Here is a 24202-nt window from a genome sequence, read left to right as displayed (position 1 = left end):
TACAGTACATTCTGTAAACTAAAATATTTCAAGGAGTCGTGCAGAGCAATGCCGTGCATCAGTAACCACTCAGTATTTTTCAGCTACTATGTATATTAAATGTAACAAGCCGACATTTAAGAGAAGAGGTTAAGAGTAATACTGTCCTTTCTAAGCTTACTCTCCAAAGATGAACAGTATTACTGAATCCTGCTAATCTTGGTCCGGTGTCTGGCACTGTAGATACTAAGAAGTGAGGGCTAAAACGAGACGGACGACTCAACCTCCTGGCAAATCAAATCAAATAACCCGTTTTCAAAACTGCCCTGGCCTCGGGCCACAGGTGGAATCGCTTCTCCGGAGTGGGAAGTTAGGCATGGGGGGTAGTGAGCCGGGGTGGGGGTGGGGGTGAGGTCCAGAAACCGCGCGACCGCCCTGATATCCGCTGAGGAGGAGGACACGCCCCCTCTTTCCGTGAGAATTCAGGTTTTCCTTCCCGCGTCTCCCCTTTCTCAAATCACGACTCGCCTGAGGAACAGCCCGAGGGTCCGGCCCGCGGCCTCCCCGAAGCCAGCTGAGGGGTCCCCTCCTGGGCAACGCTGGACACATCCTGTGAAGCCCACCCTCGACCGCAGGAGCAAAGTCTACCTTTAAAAATATAAACGGGTGTGTCTTAGCGCGAGTTCCCCGGCGCTTGCGGGTCGGGCTGCAGCGGCCGAACTTGGCCCCTCTATCCTGGAGGCCGCTGACCTGGGGCTCGCTGTGCTCGGCAGGGCGCGAAGAGCGACTAGTGACCGCTGCGTGGGGAAGACGAGATCTCCGGCGCCGCGAACACAGACGCCCCTGACCACCAGAGCCAGCGGGAGTCGTACGGGCCCGCCCCCAGTCCCTATGGGTCCAGACTCCCGCCCAAGTTCCGCTCGAGCCCATCCCTCTCCTCGCCCTCACCGCCCGCCGCATCCTCTAGCGCCTCCTCCCCGGCCACAACGCATGCGCCCAGCTGCCGCCTCGCGGTGCGTTCCTGCACCCGCGGAAGAGACGTGCGCACGTCCGTTCACACCGCACGTCCTGGGGGGGGCGGCGCGGGCGCGCGCGCGCGGAGTTCAACTAAATGGCTGTGCAGAGCGTGCTGGAAAACCACCTTCTCACTAAAACAGACGGCCGTCTGTCCAAATGAATGGAATTAATTAACAGTTCCAGTTTCTAGAACTTAACCTCCCTGCGAAGCGCACCACATTATTAATATACAAATACTTGAAAGGAAATTTTTGCAATTTCAAAAATGATAGCAGGTCGGTGTTAAATTTATATGTATCACCTCCCTCTCCCTACCCTTGCCACTTCTCAGTCCCCAGATGTGACCACTGCAATTGTTTAATGTTTAAATTTCCAGGCCTTCGATACACACAAAAACGAGTTGATAGAGTGAGGGTTTTATTACTTTTTTCTTATTTATTATAAATTTGAGATTGAACAATACATAATGTTCTAGAACTTCCTCTTCTACTTACTGCGTTATAGATGATTGTGCAACACACATATATCCCCTCAAACTTTTTCTTTGCAAACAGCTTTATTAAGGTATAATCAGCAAAATAAACTGTGCATATTTAAATGTGATAAATTTTGACATGTATACACCCTTGAAACCATCATCACAATCAAGATAATAAACTTATGCCTCACCCCAAAAGTTTCCTCATGCCTCTCTGCAATCCCTTCCTTAAGTCCCGTGCCCCCACCGATCTGCTTTCTGACACTATAGATTCGTTTGTATTTTCTAGAATTTTATATACATTGACTCAAAGTGTGCACTCTTTGAGGATGGATGTCTAGCTTTTTACACTCAGCATAGTTATTTTGAGAGTCATCCACGTTGTTGGCATGTGTCAGTCAATTCCTCTTTATTTGTAGAGTAGTATTCCATTGTGTGCATATACCACACTCGGTTTATGCCCTCACCTGTTGAATGACACTTGGGTTACTTCCAGTTTTGGGCCATTGCAGGTAAAGATTCTATGAACATTCTTATACACTTTATATGGACATATGCTTTCATTTCTCTTCTGGAAATAACTAAGAGTGGAATAGTGGATCATACGATAGGTGTAAGTTTAACTTTAGGAAAAAAAAACTTAAAAATATTGACTCTTCTGACCCATGAAACGTAATAATTCTCCATGTATTTAGGTCTTTAATTTCTCTCAGCAATGTTGGTAGTTTTAAGTGTACGGGTCTTGAACACTTTTTGTCAGAAATATCCCTAGAAATTTCATTTTTAAAAATGCTATTGTAAATGGTATTACTTTCTAACTTTTAATTTACAATTAATTGTTGTCAATATATAGAAATAGAATTGATTTTTGTATATTTATCTTGTACCCTGTGACCTTGGTAAAAATCACTTAGTTCTAATAGATTCCATTGGATTTTCAACATACATTGGCATGTTCTCTGAGAATAGGTTTACTCCTTCGTTTCCAGTATAAATGCCTTTTATTTATTTTTTTCTTGCCTGATTGCAACAGACTTGTGTCTGACTTATTTCACTCAACAAGATGTCTTCCAGGGTCATCCATGTAGTGGCATGTATCCGTACTTCATTGCTTTTTAAGGCTGAGTTATATTCCATTGTATGTATATATCATGTTTTATTTATCCATTCTTCTGCTGATGGACATTTAGGTTGCTTCCAACTTTGGGCTATTATGAAAAACACTGCTGTGAACATTGGTGTGCAAATATCTGTTCGAGTACCTGTTTTCAATTCTTTTGGGTGTATATCTAGAAGTGGGATTGCTGGGTCATATGGTAATTCTATATTTAACTTTCTGAAGAACCACCAAACTGTTTTCCACAGCTGCCGCACCATTTTACACTCCCCAAAATAATGTACTAAGGTTCCCATTTCTTTGCATTTTTGCCAGTACTTATTATTTTCCTTTTTGTTTTAAATAATAGCCTTTCTAGTGGGTGTGAAGTGGCATCTCATTGTGATTTTGATTTGCATTTCCCTAATAGCTTATAATGTCTTTTCGTTGCTTATTGGCCGTTTGTATATCTTCTTGGAGAAATGTCTGTTCAAGTCCTTTGCCCATGTTTTAAATGGGTTGTTTGTCTTTCCGTTGTTGAGCTATAAGAGTTCTTTATATATTCTGGATGTTAAATCCTTTTCAGATATATAGTTTCCAAATATTTTCTCCCATTCTGTTGGTTGTCTTTTCACTTTCTTCATTATGTCCTTAGATGTACAAAAGTTTTTAATTTTCATGAAGACTAATTTATGTTTTTTTTTTTGTTAACTCATGCATTCAATGTATATCTGTCTTTTCTCGAGTGAGCTTTGATAATTTGTAACCTTCAAGAAATTTGTCCTTTTCATCTAAGTTGTTAAGTGGATTGGTATAACATTGTTCATAATATTCTCTTATTATGATTTTAATGTCTATAGTATACGTATGGTGTCACTCTCTCATTACTGTTATTGGTAATTTGTATCTATATCCTTTTTTCTTGATAAGTCTAGCTGGAAGATTATCAATTTTATTGATCTTTTTGAAGAACCAGCTTTTGGATTCATTGACTTTTTTTCTCTTTTTATTGTTTTATATTCACTGATTTCTACTCTGACCCTTATTTCCTTTCTGTTGCTTACTTTGAGTTTAATATTCTATTCATCTTTTAGTTTCTCCAGGAGGAAACTGAGTTCATTGATTTGAGACCTTTCTTCTAATATAGGCATCTAGTACTATAAATAGCACTGTGTTCTGCTTTAGCAGTGTATCACAAATTCCTAAACTCAAGAAGTCCACTGAATTCAGCCTGGCTTCCCCCTTCCTGCACAGCAGTCTAGACGCTCACTCAAGGCAGTAAACTGGAACCATCATAGTGCTTACCTCATTTGTTTTCTGTCCCTCCGGGATCGTTGTTTTTTGTTGCCTGATGTCCTTTGTATGGAAAGCTATTGTTTCATATATTTTGGTTTTTTGTTTGTTCATTTTTTAATGTTTTGTGCAGAGGGTAAATCCAGTACCTATTTCACCATCTTTGTTGGAATAAGAAGTCTCCTCTTCATAACTTTTAATGTCTGAATGAGAAGTTCCCTTACATGGAAACATCACAATTCTTTAACTATTCTCCTATTGCTGGACATTTAGTTTTTACTATTATGTTGTATGCTGTGAAGGTAATATATCTTAGTGTACTTCTGTGGTATTACTGACGAATAATCCTAAAAATGGAATTGCTCATTCAAAGATTTTAGATTTTGATAGAAATTGCCACATCTAAAATAATATTGGTCAGATAATTGTGGTACTTCATTTCCAACTAAGGAGAAGAGAATCATGTCAATAAAAATAATAAAAGAGCATCACTATACAGTCCTTTTGCAGGAAGCATTGTAATCCTTTGGGCAAGTAGTGATTCTGGTTATTTGAGTCAGGTTAGGCTAGGTTATTCTACAGCATCCAAAAAAACACAAATCACAGTGATTTAACACAACAAAGGTTTCCTTCTCATTCGTGGTATATTTCCATCACAAATCAGCTGGGGCCTCTTTTTTCCTGATGTCTTCATTCTGGAACCAAGAATGAAGAAGCAGCCATTATCTGGAAAGAAGAATGAAGAAACAGCCATTATCTGGAAAATAGTCACTCTGTGACAGAGGGAAAGAGACAATAGGAAACACACATTGCCTCTTAAGCTTCTAATTACATGTCAAGTCCATCCTTGTTTCATTGGCCAAAGGCAGTCAAAATGGCCACACCTAACTTTAAATAGGTGAGGAAGTGCAACCCTACCACAAGCCTGGAAGGAAAGACCTGAAATGTTTGGGAATAGCTGTAATGACTGTAATACTGGTAAATTGTGGACCCAAAATTTCACCAAAAATATTTAGAAGCATAAAATTACGTCTCATTTTTCTGGATCAGATCATGTTTGACTCATCATCATTTTAGAACTCTATAATGAAATTGCCTATAAAACTGATTGAAAGGAAAAATACATTTGAACTGGATCAGTAATATTTTCTACCTAATAAAGAATCTTTATTTTTGGCAGTGTGATGAGAAAAAACAGTGCCATCTTTGACTAAACTCTCCATTTCCCGGAGAAAAATCGAGGTACATTTTCCACTTTTTTTTTCCTTGCACACTGCCAAACACATACCCACATAAAAATCCTAAGATTTGCTTTTGTTATAGTTTGCCCCATGTAAACACTGCAAATGAATTTAATTACGCTCTGCAGATTTATCCTGCCTGTCCTTTTAAGAAAGTGTGGTTTACTATTTTAAAATTTCTATCATCTCTTTTCTAAATGGGTCAAGATTTTTTGCCTATGCCAAAAATCCCTTGTTAAGATTTTTGAGATTCAGCTTTGACTTCATTTTCCTTTAGATTAAATATGCCCAAAGGAAATTAGTAAAGAAACTATTTAGCTTTACTCAGAGACTGAGGCTATTAATTTAAAAATTACTAATGGCAAAAGCTAGGGGTTTTCTCAGTATGGAAGAACTTGCTGCTGTTTGCGCTATATTCACAGCAAGAAGCCCCCGTAAATAACGGAAATTATGAAAGAAGTATTTCTAAATGGTTCAGGTTTATCACCACTGACAACATTGATGCAAAGCCATTCTGTTTCAAAGAGTGAATAAAGTCAGGGTGATTGCATGGAGCTCAAGATTTCATTAACGCTGTGTTCTACGTGGTTTGTAGCAGCTTTGTCTTGCCCAGCCTTATGGATCTGAACTCAATAACTTTTTAAAATGGGGAAGAAAAATAATTTTAACCTCTTGCTTTCACTACTGATTTTCTAGTTAAGCCTTTATAATGCAAAGTCTTCAAAATAAAATGTAACATTGAATCAGGTTTTCCAACTCTGTAGATTACCAGATTCTAAAAGGCATTAATTCCTATAAAATAATTCTGCAAATACACTTTGTTTAAAAGAGGAAAAAAGCTTCCATCAAATGATTTTGTCATTTTAATTAAAAATTCCATAGGTTCCATAGGAATAGTTTGTTAATCTAGAGATAATTTTTGTAGTTATTTTATTTTTGAAAGACAAAACCTTGTAATATTACTTTGATTGTCAGCACAAATCTGGGATCATTGAGACAAACAGGCTCAGTCATTCAAAATCGTTTGATAAAAATAGGTTAGTAGCTAATTTTGTATAGCTGTCCTTGTGATCAGCCATTTCTAAGGGCATTTCAATAAGTAGTTGTCTTAGTTTGCCAGGCTGCTATGATAGATACTGCATGGTGGGTTGGCTTACACAACAAGCATTTATTGTCTCATGGTTTTGGAGGCTAGAAGTCCAAATCAAGGCCTCAGCAAGCTATGCTTTCTCCTGGGAGTCTGTGGCATTATTTCTTGTGCTGGCATAATGCAGGCCCTGGGGTTCCTTGACTTGCATCCCTGGCTCCCATCACATGGCAATCTCTCTCCTTGTGTCTGCTCTTCCGGTTTCCACTGATGTGTTGTATGGATCTTTATATGGATGGTCAGGTGTGGTGTGGACGAGTGACACCAGAGATATGTGAAAGAAAAGTTTATTAATTCACACAGGTTCTTGAACAGAAAGGAGCAGCATGCCTTGCAGGACCATGTAAGGAGCACATCAGGAGCATGGGGCTCAACCAGGCAGGTTGGCAGTAAAAGGTTACAGTGGACCTGGGGATTGTGTCTTTATAATGATACATGGGTGGTGCTGTAGCAGTAGACCAACAAGAGTGGGAATTGGGGAGTTGGTATTTGACTTTTGCAGGGGTGCAAACCCAGGTAGGATATGGGAAGGAGAGAGAGGAGCTGTTTATTTCATATAAACAGGTGTCAGGGGTGGTCACTGAGGGACCTAAAAACAGGGCCTGAGGGATGCTGAGGCATCATGAGAGTGAAAGGCCCTGTTACTTCAATCTACTACAGCTGACTTCTGGCTGTGTCTTCCATGGTGGTCTCTGACTGACTGAATCCAAATTTCTTCTGCTTATAAATGACTCTAGTAACACAGGTCAATGCCCATCTTGACTTAGTTTGGCCACATCTTAACTAAAAATAACATCCTCAAAAGGTCCCATTTACAATGGGTTCACCCCCACAGGATGTGGAATAAGATTAAGAAAATGCCCTTAATTGGGGTACATAATTCAATCTACTACAGTCTGACCTCTGGACCCTAAAATGCCATGTTCTTCTCATACGAAAAGTACATTTACCTCATCCCAATATCCCAAAAGGCTTAAGTCATTTCAATAACAACTTTAAGTAGAAGGTTCTCATAAAATCAGTTATGGGTATGGTCTATCCTGGGACAAAATTCCTATCCATCTGTGGACATGTGAAACCTAGAAAACATGTTATCTGCTTCCAAAGTGCAATGGTGGGCAAGCATACGGGATGGACATTCCCATTCCAAAAGGGAGAAATTGGAAGAAAAAAAGGTGCCATGTGTCCCAAGGAAGTCTGAAACCCAGCAGGGAAAACATTAGATTTCAAGGTCTGAGACGCATCTGTGGATGGGTACTTTGTCCTCTGGGCCTGCTGGAGTGAATTCCCTATGAAAGCATTCATGCTTTCCCTGAATGCCGAGTGCTGGGGCATAGGCCCCACCCTCTCCAAGCATCAGAGTGGCAACCAAACTCTCCAAAGGGTCAAAGGCCTGCCCGGTCCAAGTGCCTGGGCACCCTCTTCAAGCTCTGGGGTGGAAACCCCACCCTACTTAAAGGATTGGATAGAAGCCCCTCTCTCTTGGCCCAAGGAGAGCCCAGACCTCTGCTTCTGTGGTTCTTCCCTTGAAGTCATTTTACTTTCAAATCATACCATCTCTTTTCCTTTCAGTGCAGGCTAGCAGTGCTTTTGTTCATACAAAATTCTCAAAAAAACTTATTGGTTTTTTGCATAGTTCAAGTTTTTTGCATAGTCCAAATCACCTGGCAAGAGGGTTTTCCACAGATCCTTCCTAGATAAGTGCATTTCTAATCCTAACATCCTCTGAGATGACTGACTGGATCCATACATCATATGACTAATCTCTTTAGCAAAGGGTGGTTAAGCTAAACCATATATGGAGTCCCATTCTCTAGGATCTCACCTCCTGGAAGCTCAGGGAGGACCCTGATAAAGTTGCTTTTGACCCTAGTTTTAGACCTCACTGTCTGCATAGGCTGAGAATTTTCCAAATCATTAATTGCTGGTTCCTTTTTGCTTAAGCGTTCAGTCTTCACTTCATCCCTTTTCTCTTGCATTTTACTATAAGAGCAAGGAGAAACCAGGCTATCCTTTCACACTTAGCTTGGAAATCTTCTCAACTAAATATCCAAGTTCATTGCTTACAAGTTCTGCCTTCCATCTGACACCAAAACACAATTTTACCACATTCTCTGCCACTTTGTAACAAGGAGTGCCCTTCTTCCAGTTTCCATTAACACATTCATCATTTCTTTCTAAGGCTTCAATAGAGGTAACTTTAACTTTCATATTTCTATCAATATTCTTCTCAGGTGAATTATGTATTCTCTAAGATGATCAAAACTTTCTCTATAGTTCTTGCTTATTTCTGAGCCCTCAGCAGAAATACCTTTGATATCCATATCTCTACTGACAGTCTCTTTCAAGAAATCTAGGCTTTTTCTATCAAGTGCCTCCAAATTCTTCTAGCCTCAATCCATTACCCAGTTCCACAGCCAAATTGCTCTTCCACATTTTATAGTATTTGTAACAGTGACACTCCACTTTCTAGTACCAGTAGCTGCCTTAGTTTTCTAGGCTGCTATAATAAATACCACTCAGTAGGCTGACTTAAATAACAAGCATTTATTGTCTTGTGGCTTTGGAGGCTAGAAGTCCAAAATCAAGGTGTTGGCAAGGCTGTGTTTTCTCCTGGGAGTCTGTGGCAATCTGGTGCTGGCTTGCTGCAATCCTTAGCATTCCTCAGGCGGCCTCTCTGCCTCCCATCACGTGGTGTTCTCGCTTTCCCTGTTTCTGCTCTTCTGGTTTCCTCTCACTTCAGGCTTCTTCCTGTGTGGTCTTCTCTAACTGACTGCATCTGAATTTCTTCTGCCTACTAAGGGCACCAGTAATGCAGATTAAGGCCCACTCGGATTCAGTTTGGCCACACCCATGGGAATGTGGATTAAGGTTAAGAACGTGCCTTTTTGGGGGTACATAATTCAATCCACACAATGATCATTAGCAAAAATGAAAATGTCTTAGTTTTATGAACAAAAGGGAAACTTCAATACTATGATATTGTCCTTATATTATTGAAAAACACTAAACTCTTTCAAGGTAATACATTTTAATTTCTTTGTTTATATCAAGTTTTCCTGTCCTAATTCACAATCTTTGAACACTGGCATATCATAAGATTGAAAATTACAATTTGACTTACTGGTTTTAGAAAGAAAAATGCTCCAAAGTGTTTAAATAATTATTATTTTTCCCTAAACAACAAAAATACACTGTATTGCCAATCAATTACATTAAGATCATAAAGTGGAACAGTTGTTAGAGGAAATAGGAAAAAATCCTATAATAATTAATAGAGACAATATATAAAATGCCACAGCATAGCAGTAGACTTCCAACAAACACGTTAATCAAGTAGCCAAACAGAAACAGGGCAATTCTTTAGTTACCAAGATATTTAGACTTTAAAACAGTTTCACAGACATCAACTAGGTTTGCCAATCAACAACTCTGGCAACCAATCCAGGATAGAGAACCATGCAGAAAGAACACACTCATCTTTACAACATAGCAGAGTGCTTGCAAATGCTATATTCACAACTGGTCATCTCTGAAGACACATACCTCTATGACTGAGTCTCCTAGATAGTGGTGTCAAATAAAATTATTACAAAAATATGAATTAAAATAGAGTCTGAATTTTCCATTTTACTCAACTCTCTGTGTTGAGCAAAAGGAGAAAGCTAAACATTTATACGGAGAATTGCTTCTTCAAATCTTTCATGAGTATTCTTGTTTGAGCCTTTCAAAAATGGGATGAGATATGCAGAGTATATACAAATAAAAATCTAAGTGGTATTACTTAAATCTAAGTGGTATTACCTAAGCACATGCGTATCCAGCATTTATAGTGGGCCCTGAGGTGGGGTTTGAGGAAAAGTCAATCTTTTGACAATGTTTAGGAAGGGAACAGATCCCACATGTGTGACTTGGTGCTACTTTCTTCCCACAATGGTTATTTCCAGCATATGTATTCAGTGGGAGTTGCATGAAAGGGAAAGAGTATATTTTAGATCCCTAAATCATTGTTGAACATTTTGCCTTTATATTTCATAAAGGAGGTTTTGTTACTCATTTTCCCCATCAACATCGATCACACATTTAGAGAACTTTTCAAATCTTTAAGAGGAAATCACGACATCTTCCATTATTGAGTGAAATGTGTTTCATTAAGAGCAAATTGCTATTGAGTCATATCTTGAATGTGTGTTGATACTTACAGCAAGATAATTATATGGGTGCTTCAGTAGAGAACCCAGCCAAACTCTTATTATATTGATCCATTTCCCTTTAGAACAAAGCTTTCATTTTCAGTCCAGGGAAATTCACTAATATTAAATTTTTGGAATGATATATACAGATTGTCTTTAATGAGTAGTGTTGATGATATGCAACTACTTCATTGACCCCTGAGTATCAGTTTTAAAATTACCTACCTAGAAAATTTCTAGAAGTATTAAATTAATAAATGACATTTCTCATTCAACATTCATAGCACCCTTAGCACTTTACCTAATTGTTCTCAGTTTGAAATTAGAACATTATCCAACCATAAAAGGTAATAAATTTGACCAAAAGATCTTTTTCACAAACTCAGATTTCTCTAAATTTTGGAAATCATACAAAACCTATTTTCAAATAAACAAAATTTAATTTAGAATATTTTGCTAATATTCTATAGAAAGATGTTGAGAATTATAATGATTATACACTGAATTTTGCAGAAAAATCCCCAAATAGTTTAAAAATCAAATGTTTTATTTTTTAAACTTCAGTGTACAACTTCTTTTAAAGTTGAAAAAAATAATGGGGAGGCATACTCAGATAGACTTCTGTGACTGGATGACATAATATAATACTCTTCTTTTAACTTTGATTTGTCTGACTCCTAGCCTAAATCATACACATTTTTCCAAACATAGTACAATAACATAAAATTATTCTGTGCAATCTGTTTAATTTTGTTCTATTCCATTACAAAGGACCATGAATTTAGTCCTTAATTTTCCCTGAACTTTCTGGTTATTCCTGTCCTTTGTCGGTTCCGCCCATCACCCCAATCTTTAAGCATTGGGGTGCCCCATGGCTCAGTTCTAGGAGCACTTTTCTCTATCTTCACTAACTCCCTGGCAATCTCATCTTTTCTCAAGGATTTAAGCTCAGTCTTTATGTTAATTGATTCCCAAGTATATATTTCTAGCCCTGACCCTCCCTTGAACTCCAGACTTTTTAATCTAATTCTCTAATCAACCTCTCTTGGATTTCCAATAGTTCATCTAACAGTGTGTCCAAACTGACTCCCAGATCTTCTCCAAAACCTGCTTTTCTGCTGTCTTCCTATCCCAGTAAAGAGCAATTCTCAGGGCCAAAACTTTGGACTCACCTTTGACTCCTTTACTTTCTTTCACATTCTACATCCAATCTGTTAGTAAATCCTCTTGGCTCTACCTTCAAAACATGTCCAGAATCTGAATACTTCTCACTCCCTCGACTACCACCATCCTGGTCCAAGTCACCATCATCTCTCACCTGGAGTGTGCCGTGGCTCCTCACTGGTCTCCCTGCCTCTGTCCTTGCCCCTGCAATATATTCTTAAAACACTAGCCAGAGTGGTCCTGTTGAAATGTCAGCTCATGTCACTCTGTTCTAAACCCTCCAATGGCTTCCCCGCACTCTGTTTAAATAAAAGCCAAAGCCTAGGTAAAATCATGACTATGAAGCCTCCCCTCAGAACACTGCATCTTCTACTACCTCGCAATTACTCTGCTCCAGTCGCACCAGGCTCCTCACTGTGCCTCAAACCCTCCAGGCCCTTACGCACCTCGTGGCCTTTGTACTCAGTTTTCCTTCTGTCTTCAGTGCTCTTTCCGAGGATATCTATAAAGCTTACTCCTTCTACTTGTTCAGGGCTTTACTCAAATGTCACCTGCTTTATTTTCTCCTTAGCTGTAACCACTGTATAATACTATATGTTTTCCTAATCCATCTCCTCCACTAGAATGTAAGCTCCAAACAGGCAGGGATTTTTGTGTGTTTTGTTCACTGCCCGTGTCCTCACTACTTAGAATAGTGCCTGGCACAGTTCTCAATAAATAAATAATTGTAGAGCAGATGAGTGAATGAATGCCTTGTTAATGTCACAAAATTTAGTTTCTGTAGTCAGGAGGGAGAGAGCCTGTGGGTAGGGTGGTATAACTGTCACTGTCACCACCACACCACACCCCTCCAGGAAAAGCAGCACAAGTACCAATCCTACAGACAGAATTCTCCCATTTTAGTCCAAGGACAGCATATAATCATTATACATTTTATATTTTTCAGAATTTAAATATTAAATAATACCTTTCATTTGAACAATCTAAAATGTATTACAAAAAAAGTACTATAATTATATGTACTGGAGGTAGAAATAGAAGGCTTAATGGATTCAAGATCTCGGTGGCTTTTGACACATTTTTAACGGAACAGAAAATGAAAGGGGAGCCCAAGTAGCAGTTTGACATTTGCAATATGTCATTTAAGCCTTGGAAAGTCTACTGCTGCATGGCTTATTAGCATAAGAAAAAAGCAAAATGATTTGTAGACTATCAACAGAATACAATGGTAGCCTTGGACTAGAAAGTTACCTCAGTTAACTTCAGTTCATTCTTTCTGTCTACATTGGTATATCATGGTTGAACAGATTACTCTCTGAGAAGGACTCTTGGTGGTTAACCAAAAGTGCTTTCCTGAGGTCACAGTGTGAGTGACACGTGTGCTCTGTGTTGACCACACTTATAATGTAAAGGCAGTGTTCTTTATAAACTTGCCAGATATTTAGAGTTTGGCTTTGGTACCTTGATCTCCTAATGGCATGCCACACAGGACCTTAAATCCCCTCTTCAGATATCCAAAACCCTCCTCCTTCTTCTTCCTTTCAGAAATAGCACACAGGCCAGCCTCTGGAAACAGTTCAAACAAGCTTCCTCTTATAAGGTGCATACATGTCTTTTTGGAGAGGTTAAAACCAGAAGCAAAAAGAATGAAGTGCCAGCAGTAAAATTTCAGAAATGAATCTGAAGATCCGACCTCTATGTTGGTTTTTCGGGGGTGGAGTGGGGTGGGGGCTTTGATTGCCAATGCCCTGGAGATAAAGTTGAGCAGGGTAGACAACAACTCCAGCTCCCTTAGCGTCTCCAGTATGTAACTGCTTTACTTATTAAACATACTCTGCCCCATAGTTTTAAAGTCTGGAAGAAATTCAGACAAGCCTTAAATCATATAATTCATAGACTTCAGAGGACCTTGGGAGTCATTTAGTCCAACCTCTCATTTAATAGGTGAGGAAATTTAGGTTTTCAAGTCAGGCTGAGGAGGGACTAACTCGTCATCTGAAAATGTAGACAAAATCCATAAGGATATAGGAGCTTTAACAAACATGATGTGAAACACTGGACCAAGACTTTCTAAGCACAAACATTACTTTTACAGAAATTGACCTAATAATGGGCCATAAAGCAGGTCTCACCATATTTGAAAGAACTGAAATCATACAAAAAGCATGTTCTCTGCTCATGAGGCAATGAACAGTACTGAACATAGACCTATGAAATCCCCATTTGTTTGGAAATGTACAAATACACTTCTACTTCAAAATATCTTATGGGTCTAAAAGAAAGCGTAATGAAAATTAGAAAATATTTCGATTTGAATCATGGAAGTACCTAAGTTGTGTGATGGAACTTTAAAACTGCATTGCTTCAAAATATATATTAGATAAGAACAAAGGTTGAAAATTAACAAGCTGAGCACCTATCTTGAGAAGTTAGAAAGAGAATAGCAAATTAAATCCAAAGAAAATAGAAAAAATTAATAAAGAGCAAAAATTACTAAAATAGAAAACATGCAGTAGAATGAATGAACAAATCCAGAAGTTATTTTTAAAATGACTAATAAACTTAATAAATCTATTGAGAGAGAGAACAAATAACCGGTATCAGGAATAAAAGGAAATATCATCATAGATTCTTTAGTCATTAAAAAGAAAATAAGAGGAAATGGACAACTATATGCAATTGTTTTGAAAAGTGAGATGAAATGGGCAAGTTCCTAGACAAACACAACTCATCGAAGTTGACAGAAAAGAAATGGAATTCATTTACTATCGGTACAAAGTACCCCAAAACTTGGTGGCTTAAAACAGCAATTTTATTATGCTCATGGATTTTGTGGATCAAGAATTTAGGAGGTGCTCTGCTGGAGAGTTTTTGCTTGGAGTCTGTGGTAGACAGAATAATTCTCCCCCGCCCTAAAGATATTCGTTTTATAATCCCCAGGAACTGAGAATATGTTACCTTTCATGGCAAAAGTTACTTTGAGGCTGTGATTAAAGATCTAAGTAGGAGAGGCTCCTGGATTATTCAGGTGGGTACAGTTAATCACAAGGATCCTTTCTTAAGAGGAAGGCAGGAGGGTCAGAGACACAGAAGAAGAAATTATACTTATGGACAGCACCTTCTTCCCAGGCCTGAGAGTTCCAGGTTGCCCTTCTTGATGGATTTCAAACTTGCCTAGCCAGCTCCCACAATTATGTAAGCCAATTCCTTGCAATAAATCTCTTAATATATATCTAATATATGTCTCCTACTGGTTCTGTTTCTCTGATTGAACTCTGATTGATGCAGTCCCTTCATGCTATTGCATGAGATACTGGCTAGAGTTGCAGTCACCTGAAGATTCAACTTGCTACACGTCCAAGATGTGTTTGGGTGTAACGTGAAAAACTGATTCTAAAATTTATATGTAAATGTAAAATCTGTTTAAAGGTAATTATGTCCTTTGGCTGTTTCTAAGATTTTTCTCTCTGTCTTTGGTTTTTAGAAGGTTTATTATAATGTGCCTCTGAGGTTTTCTTTCTATTAACACTGATAGGGGTTCGTAGCATTTCTTTTACATATGTGGCTTCAGGTTATGAATAAGTTTTGGAAAATTCTCAGTCATTACCTTTTCAAATATTGTTTTTTGCCGTTCTAGAACTTTAACTACATTTATGTGTGACCTTTTCACTGTGTTCCCTGTCTCTTAGAGCCTTTTTGTATTTTTTTCCCTTTTTGCTTTTGTGCTTCATTCCAGATATTTTCTACTGATTTCACTTTCAGTTCATGTATCCTCTCTTCAGCTGGGTCCAATCTGGTACTAAACCTATCCATTGAATTCTGAATGTGTTATTGAATTTTCAGCTATAGTCCCTCTGTTCATTTACTTTTTTGTAGATCCCAGTTCTCTGTTAAATTCTTCAACTAAGCATCCATGCTTTAAAAACATCTCTGTCCAATAATTCTGATATCTGAGTCATCTGAGTGCCTGCTTTTATTTTTCTGTCTTTCTCTTGGTCCTATTTCTGGACTTGGTTAATTTTGATTGTGCTAGATATTGTGTCTGAAAATCTACAGACTCTGAATGATTTTGTCTTTTTTCCAGAAAGAACTTGCCTTATCCTCTGGCAAATAGTAAAGAGTCATATTACCTTATCTAGTCAGAAACTAACTTGACTTGAAGTTGGTTTGCAGTCTTTGGAGCCTTGGTGTACCTCTTGTTCTCTCCCTAGGGTATAGAACTTCTGGAGTCCAAGGTGAGAATCTGGATATTTTTAAGAATCCCTCTTATTTTGCAGGCTCTGAACTCCAGGTTTTATCCTCCCAGTCCCTTGAGGCTGCCAAAAAGTCCACTTGGCTTTTCAGCCACTTTTGCTTATCTTCTTCTTTTGTGCAATTTAACTGGTAAATACTTCAACAGGAAAACTAGGTTTCAGGCTCATTTCTATGAGACTTTTTTGTCTGATATCTTGACCCCTCAAATCCTTACTTTCTTAGCAGCTCTGAATTCCTATTTTTGTCTCTCCAATTCAATGATATTGCTTTCTGGTTTCTCTGCCTCTTAGGAGCCACTTTCTGCCTAGCTTCTAGGCCTTTTGTCCTGCTTCAAATATTGGCAAATATTCTGAGGGGAGCAGAATGCAGAATGCTTGACTCTATTCAATAAACTTCCCATCTAAACTTCCCATCTTTCTGGGTCCTGGCCTTCAAGTCTTGGGGAGGGAAATATTTTGGGGAGGGAAACTTTTATGTATCTTTGCCTACCTTTTTTGGTAGTAGAGCTGGTGTTGCAAATTATTTCATCAGAGTTAGAAGCTGAAGTTAAATAACGGAAAGTGTATTGATCTTACTCTGAGCATATTCACTAATCTTAAGCTAATAGGTGGAATTTGTAAGGAAGTATATTTTGGGATCAAAATAAAGGAGAACTTTCTAACAATTAAAGTTGTCCCCAAACGATTTTGATATTCTTAAGGGCTGACAAGCTTCATACCACTGGAGGTCAAAGAATGTTGGAATAAGAAAGGACCTTAGAGATCTCTAGCACAGTTTATTTTTCATCAGAAACCACTTTGTATCACAGTGGACAAAGAGGCTATGAGGGTGGGGAGGGAGAGTGTGACCCCTTTGCACTCCTTGTCAATCATAGATTATCCCTCCCCCAACCCAATATCAGTGGTAGACATGTGATCCATGCTTGGCGAATGATAGTACCCACTCCCCTAGCAATAGCAATAGGTCCAAATGACGGGCATGTGACTAAAGTAGGGCCAATCTGAATTCTTCCCTGAGCCTGATATACAAACCTTGGGAAACAAGTATTTTTCTCTAGAGTTGCTAACCTGAGACAACACAAGCCTGCAGTTGCCAGTGGCTATTTGCCTTGGGTCTGTGGTGAAAGTCCATCTATAGGAGAAGAGATAAGACCAATACAGAGATAAGCAGAGATAAGAGAAAGTCAGAGAGTGTTCCAGTGATGTTTTTGATTTCCTGTATCCAGACATGCCTGAAGATGTTTGATTCAGTAAATTATTTTTTGTCTGAACTAGTTTTAGTTATATTTCTATCTCTTTTAATTAAAAGAATACTGAATAATACACCCTTTAATTTTTTAAATGAAGAAACTGAGGCTTATATGGGGAGTGGCTGACTCAAAGTTACACAGCAGATTGGGGACACAATTTGTATCTGAAATCAGGTCTACTGATTTCCATTCCCATGCATATTCCACTGCACTGTGCTTTATATACTCTTTGTGAATTACTCAATATTTTATTTTTCCATACTACTGCATAATGGAAATATCCATATCATTTAAGCAAAGATGGAGGGCCATTTATTAAGGAGTCTATGACATGATCAATTTATTTGTGTCTAAGAAATCCAAATAAAAGATTCAATCATGTCAGCATCAATGGCAGAAACCATGTGCTTGATTCTATTCTTTGCCCAATGGGACATTTAGGTGCGAAGCATTGCAATCAGGTATTTATAAATGTGTTCATTGGTAGTTGTCTTACACTGGGCTTCATATATAATTGAAGCTCTTAATTACTTGTAGGTAGGTAGGTAAGTAAATACAGAAGAAGGAAGGGAAGGAGGGAGGGAGGAAGAAAGGAAAAAGGAAAGCAGGAAGAAAGAAGACAGACAAGAAGAAAGAAAAGTAGGAGGAAGGAAATAAGGAAGAAAAATAGACGGGATTTAAGTAAAAGTATTATTCTTTTTCTACTATTCAATAGAGTTTATATTTAATAACTAGTATCTTATAGTGATCTCAAAATGTGTCCCTTAAACCTAGTCTACTATGCAACTACTACTTTTCTTAAATTAAACATAGAAGCTGTGAGAAAGGAACCTCAAGCAGGAGCCTCAGACCTCAAGGCTGTCTTGGTAGAGCTGAAGATTAGGAGCAAATAAGGTAGTAGAAGATGGTGGCACTTGATAAATGCCCTAATTGCAGAAGTTCCATGAACTGATTACAACAGGGCTTAGTCATAGTAATATTCATTTACAAGGGCTGTATATTAGAGTAAGCTATGTGAAAGTGAGAATTTCCTGGATTTAGTAAAACAATGAGTAATGTTTTAGTAAACTTGAACACTTGATGATGAATAGATTTTAGGATTATTCTGTTTGAACTATTGACTGTTAGGTGTTATATCATTGTTCATGATCAGATTTTTAATACCACAAAGAGAATGCTGACAAGTGGTGAGAAAAAGTTTGAGTCAGGAGAAAAAAAAGGTTGACATTTTTTAAACTTGTTTTGCATGACTTTGTAAAAGTACTCCACCACTTTAACACTTGCTCTTTTCTAGTTTTAAGTTCAGTAATGAAAGCCCACACTCCAAAAAACTCCTAAATATTGTAATTACACAATCGGAGGACATCTTTTACTATGCTATATGTAGTTAAAATTTAGACAATTAAAAAAAGGAAAGGGGGAGTTATTGCAGTATCACCTTCCAATAGAATTAGCAAAACAGAGTATATTATATGAATTATTACATTAAAATAAGATATTTTTTGGGTTAGAAATCTTCCACCTAACTCATGGTAATCTAGAAGATTTAGTCTCAGTTACAAATGGGTTTTACGGATGTTTCCATCAATAGTTTTATATTCCAAGCATAGTACCTTATAGTAACTATTTTTGAGCTTTTAAAATATTTATAAAAATTCACTTAACAAAGTTTGTTATGATTCACTGATGGCACTGACATCAACTTGCCATGTCATTTGTTGTTGAAATATTTATAAGTGAATATGTGGTTCACTGTCCAGCAAACTTTTTATTGGTTTCCTGTGTTTATTCTTCTGCATGTCTCTAGGTTCATGTCACCGAGTCTTTTTATGAGATGCCTACAATAGTACCTCATGCCATTTGGCACCACTGATTCTTTAATTCAAGTGTTCATACGACAGATATGTGTCATTCAGTATTCAAGACTCTGAAAATAGAGGTGGACCAGACAGAAATGGTCCCTGCTTTTGAAACCTTTATTCTTGCGGGGGATAGGAAAAGTGGGGAAGAGACAAGGAACAAGCAAATGAATAAATGAAAAAGATGATTTTAGAGATTGATAAATGCTGTAAAGAAAACAAAATAGGTAACATGATAAGAGAGTGTGGGAGTAGGATAATATGAGTAGAGCCATTTAGGAAAATCCTTGTTAAGGAGGTGGCATTTGAGTCCAAGCCTGGATGGCAAGAAGGAGCCAGTTTGCATATTCCAGTCTGAGAGAACGGCAAGAGCAAAAAGAATGGACTGTTGTCATGTAGGAGGCAAAGAGAGAAAGCGTTTGTGAGGGAGAGTGACTAGGCTAGGGAAGGAAGCCGGAGTCCGAGCACTTAAAAAACCTCAGGCCATGGTGGGTTGAAACTTCCTAAGGGTTTTAGGAAGACATTGAGGGACTTTGAGCAAGGCATTGAGATCTGATTTGTTTTAAAAAGACCTCTCTGTCTGCTGGTAGAAAGTGAATTACAGGGTACCAGTGTAGGAGTGAAGAGGGCTGCTGACTATGATTTGTAGACTGTGTCCTGTGCAGAATGGTGAGTAGAGGTTGAAAACCAGCCCTTTCTCCACTCACCAAACCCTATGTCCAGCCAGCAAGGGGCTATATTCACCTGGAGAATGGGCCGTCTTTTTCTATTGCACACAAAGCACCAGATGAGCAGGAAACAGCCTCATAAGTGAGAACAGGCAGGAGGATATGGCAATAATCTTTGCAAGATGTAATGGTTGCAATGAGGTAGAGAGTAGTAAGTGGATTTAGGATATGTTTGGAGGCAAAGCTGGCAGGACTTAAACTGACGGATTATTTGTGAGGGATGGGGGGAGGAAACTAAGGTTTGTTCAGTCTGGTCTTCTTAGTCTGAAGAAAGGATTTAAACAGGGTCAGTGTCTCAGATTTCCCTCCTATCCCACTTCTCTTCCCCAAAATGGTATATGAGGGGAGCCTACAGTGTCCTCCCAGCAGCACCTGGGAGGAGTCTTTGGATCTTTGTGGTGTGCTCTATAGCTGGAACCTATAGCAATGCACCTTATTCCCATGGTCACTGCTCACCTTGGTGGCATGTGCCACTGAAGACCACAGCCAGTGTGGCTTGGTGAGGCCTCAGCAAGGGCTTTGGGACTCCCTGGCTGATTCAGTCTCATGTCAGCTCTCACTGGCCCTGTACACCCCTCTGGGTGTCTGTCCTTCTTGCCCCTCATGGCCCCAGGCCCTACAGATGTCAACTAACTCTCTCCCCTTCCAAGATTCATGGACAAGTTGGGAACATGTGGGAATTTCTGAGTCTCATCTTTACCACAGAAGAACTAAGGGAGCTTTATAAAGCTAAAATCCAGCCCTCTCTCTGCCTGACCATACTATACCACTGATTTTACTCAGATATGTTCACCCACCATCTCCTTGCCACCACCCAGTTTCACATAAGGGCCAGCTGGGCGGTGATCTCCTCCCAGAGCCCCCAAAGGAAATTGGGCAAAAGCTCCCTCTCTCAGCATTCCCCTCAAGAGCTATAACCCATCTGCTCCTGCCCAGAGAGGGGGATCAGCACCACGTGTCCCTTTGCTTCCTCTGCTCTACCTTCTTTCCCCCAAAGGTGGGCTTCCAACCTTCCATTCCTCCTGGTTCCTTCTTCTGCTCTGGGGCAGCAAGCATAGCGACCCAGCCATCACATTCAGGGGAACAATCTTCTCTTTCATTTGAATCTTAATATATTGAAGGAATTTAAACATGCTCTCTGGCCTCACTGTTATACCTTGATGGCCCAGGGAGTGTGAGAGAGGTTGATCTGATTATTGAAAAGGGAAACAAAATCTGGACATACTTAAATATATCACACTTGTAACAGAGTCTGTAGCTCAGTGAAGCTGTCAGTGCTTGGAGAGTCATCAGCATATGGATGGGGAAAGCCATGGGCTGAATGAGAACATCTAAGTCATGATAGAGAAGAGCAGAGAGCCCAGGATGGAGCACTGGAGCAATTCAATATTTAGAGGCTGCAAGGGGGGAAGGAACCCCAAAGGAGACAAGGAGTGGTATGGGAAATAGGAAGAAAGTTAATAGCGTGTAGTGTCACTGGAACTAGGAGAGGTGCATGTTTCCAGAATAGGGGAACTCAACTGTATTGAATGCTGCTGAGAGTTCAAGCCTGTAAAGGGACCTTAATCCTAACTCTGGCCCTGACCCTCAATTATTCCTTAGAAAGATAATGATGATGAGCTGTGATGAATAAAACAACTAATAAGTTATCTAAGAGGAACATGGGGAACAAAACTTCATAAAATCATCACCATTTTTAATGAAGGTGATGCTATGTTCAGCAAATGCTGAGCTCTGGGCCAAACCGAAACCCCATCAAGTGACTGAAGTAATAATGAGCATTGGCCATTGGAGATCCCCTTCTGTTACTGAGAACTTTTAGAGGCACTCCACAGGTTCTTGGTCTGTATCTTACGAAGCTTCATGAGGTGCAGAGTGACTGTGTCTTTCTTTGCTTTGCTTATCTTTTTCTGAAGTCAACTTAGAAAACATATTAGTCTTTCATTCTTGCAGGCAAACACTAAAGCACAAGGTTTTGTGGATAAGGCCTCTCCTGGGTCCTATGCTTGGTTTCCTAAGGGGTTCTAGAGACAGTAGATCTGTAACCATAAGTGGAGCCTCCTTTTCCACCCAAGTGAGCAGTGGAATAAACCCTTGGGGTGTGCATCATGATGCTCATGTCCTCCCGCCACCATCAGGCTGAGTACTTGTGTCTGAGAAATTGTCCCAGCCAAGAGGAGCTGAAGGAGACAGGACTACTAAATCCCTGGATGGGATCCTAGACCAAAAACAGAAAAAAAAAGGCATTAGGGAAAAACTAAGGCAAGCTGAAAGTAGTATGGATTTTAGTTAATAATGACATATCAGTATTGGCTCATTAATTATAACAAACGTACCATACTAACATAAGATGTTAATAATAGAGGAAACTGGATGTGGGGTATATGAGAACTCTCTGTACTATCTTCTAAATGTTTCTGTAAACCTAAAACTGTCCTCAAATTAAAAGATTAATAAAAAAAAAAAAAAGATGCAAAAGACACTGAGGAAAGGTGTGGGGAAGAGTGGGTTGGAACCAGAAAATTGATTTTAGGGTGTGGCAGTGGATATCAGATTTTGGAGAAAGAGAAACTGAGGGACTGTAGTCAGGGAAGAAACAACAGATATTTAAAGATCATTTTATGAGACTTTATCATTTGTATAGTATTTTTTCTTTCCCATTTTTGTAAAAAAGAGCACAAGATGGGCTTCATGTGCTTGTTATGTATTTTTTTGGAGTGCATATTTAAATTTAAAAATATTAAATTTAAGGTATTCATTCATGATATAAAAAAAGAAAACCTAAATAGAGGCAGTTAAATAGCAGTTTGGATTCTGCAGATAATTGAATAGTTGAAAAGACCTAATCCAGAAGTTCCCAAGAAATGAGAAGTAAAAACATAAGGATAATAAATTAAAGGGAAAAGAAAACAAAACAAAACAAAAACATGAAAAATAGATTTAGAAGATTTTAACATATGTACAGTAGGAATTTATAAAAAGAGAAAAAGGAAGATCAAAGAACCGATAGAAAAAAGTTTATTGAACATGAGAAAGAATGTGATCTTAAGACAAGAAAACCCACCATAACTAGACATAGCCTCATGAGATTTCCGAGTTTCAAGGATGAAGCTCATGCAGCTAGGCAGAAACAAACACGTTTCCTACAGAGGAAAAACTAGTAGGAACTTCATTATAAACAACACTAAATTCTGGAAGATGAGACAATGGTTACCGGATTCTGAGAGAAAAGGATGGTAGTCCAATAATTCTGTACCCAGATAAGCTAGTAGTCTCACACAAGAGCAAAATAAAGATGTTTGAGACATGGAGGGGCTCAGAAATACTGCCATTCATGTACTTATTTTGTAAAAACGACTTGAAGAAGAACTCCAGCTGAATGAAAAACAGATCAGAGTAAGAACTCAAAATAGGAATAGTTGTGATATGGTAAACAAAAAATCAGTAGAACTTACAATTATTAGCAAAAACATACAAGTACTAAGAAATGACATAAAATTAATAATAATCTACACTATCATTCCAGGTATTTTTTTTAACTCAAATGAGATGGGGCAGGGAGGAGATGAAAGGAGGAAATAAGGAAAAGCATCTTGAACTGCTCATAATAAAGGGAAATTCATAATTACTATTTCATTATAGATAATATTGAAAAAACATAGGCTGAAGGATGGCTTTTAGCATGCAAAGGTAATCACTAGTTGAATCAAAATAGGGCTTTTAGGTAAAAACATGAAGGAACGAAGAAAATATAATCTATAGAGAAAAGACAGTAAAGAGCTAAGAAAGCATACCAATTAGAAAGCATAAAATAAGATGTTTGGATAAGACCAAACATCAGTCATCAATATAAATGCCAGTTAAATTTTCATATTAAAAGACATATGCCAATAAAGCAATTCTTAGATACATGTCCAATGAAAACATTCAATAGCAGCATTATTTGCAATAGCCTAAGACTGGAAGCCACTGCTGTTCCTCAGCAGTGGAATGGGTAAATGAATTATGGTTTATTTATACAATGGAATACTCCCTAGCAAAGGAATCTACAGATACTCTCAAGAACATGTCTCATACACATAATATTGAGAAAAGAAACAGGACCAAAAGAATACATACTGTATGATTCCATTTGTGTAATGTTCAAAAGCAGGAAAAACTATTCTATGGTGTTAGAAGTTAGGGTGGTGGCTCCCTTTTTGGGGAGGGGTGATTGGAAGGGGACAATAGCGGGCTCTGAAGTGCTAATAAAATTCTATTTCTTGGCCTGTGTGGTGGCTATGCAGGTGTATTCACTTTGTGATAATTCATTGAGCTTTACAATAAGATTTGTGTACTTTTCTGTATGTAAGTTTTATTATAATAAAAAGTGAAATGAAAAGAAATAGAGGCTCTACATTTAAATAGTAAATTTTACCTCCAGACTCTTTATAAGAGCTACATTTTATAAAGTAAATGCAAGAAAAATCTTCTGTTTTCCATGGAGCTTATATTCTAGTGAGAA

General features: G+C 38.5%; 1 protein-coding gene across 1 annotated transcript in view; it reads right to left on the bottom strand.

Annotated features, from left to right (window-relative positions):
* LOC119507764 (F-box/LRR-repeat protein 21-like) overlaps positions 1-20754 on the bottom strand; it is a 64061-nt gene extending 43307 nt beyond the window's left edge. Inside the window, 3 exon segments of the mRNA XM_037800918.1 lie at positions 603-776; positions 883-1000; positions 20680-20754. Coding sequence (XP_037656846.1) covers positions 603-776; positions 883-1000; positions 20680-20754 — 367 coding nt within the window.
* Between the last annotated feature and the right edge of the window lie 3448 nt (positions 20755-24202).

This window comes from Choloepus didactylus, chromosome 13 (assembly GCF_015220235.1).
Source record: "Choloepus didactylus isolate mChoDid1 chromosome 13, mChoDid1.pri, whole genome shotgun sequence".
Taxonomy (NCBI): domain Eukaryota; kingdom Metazoa; phylum Chordata; class Mammalia; order Pilosa; family Megalonychidae; genus Choloepus; species Choloepus didactylus.
This window is presented reverse-complemented; position numbering and strand designations above follow the sequence as displayed.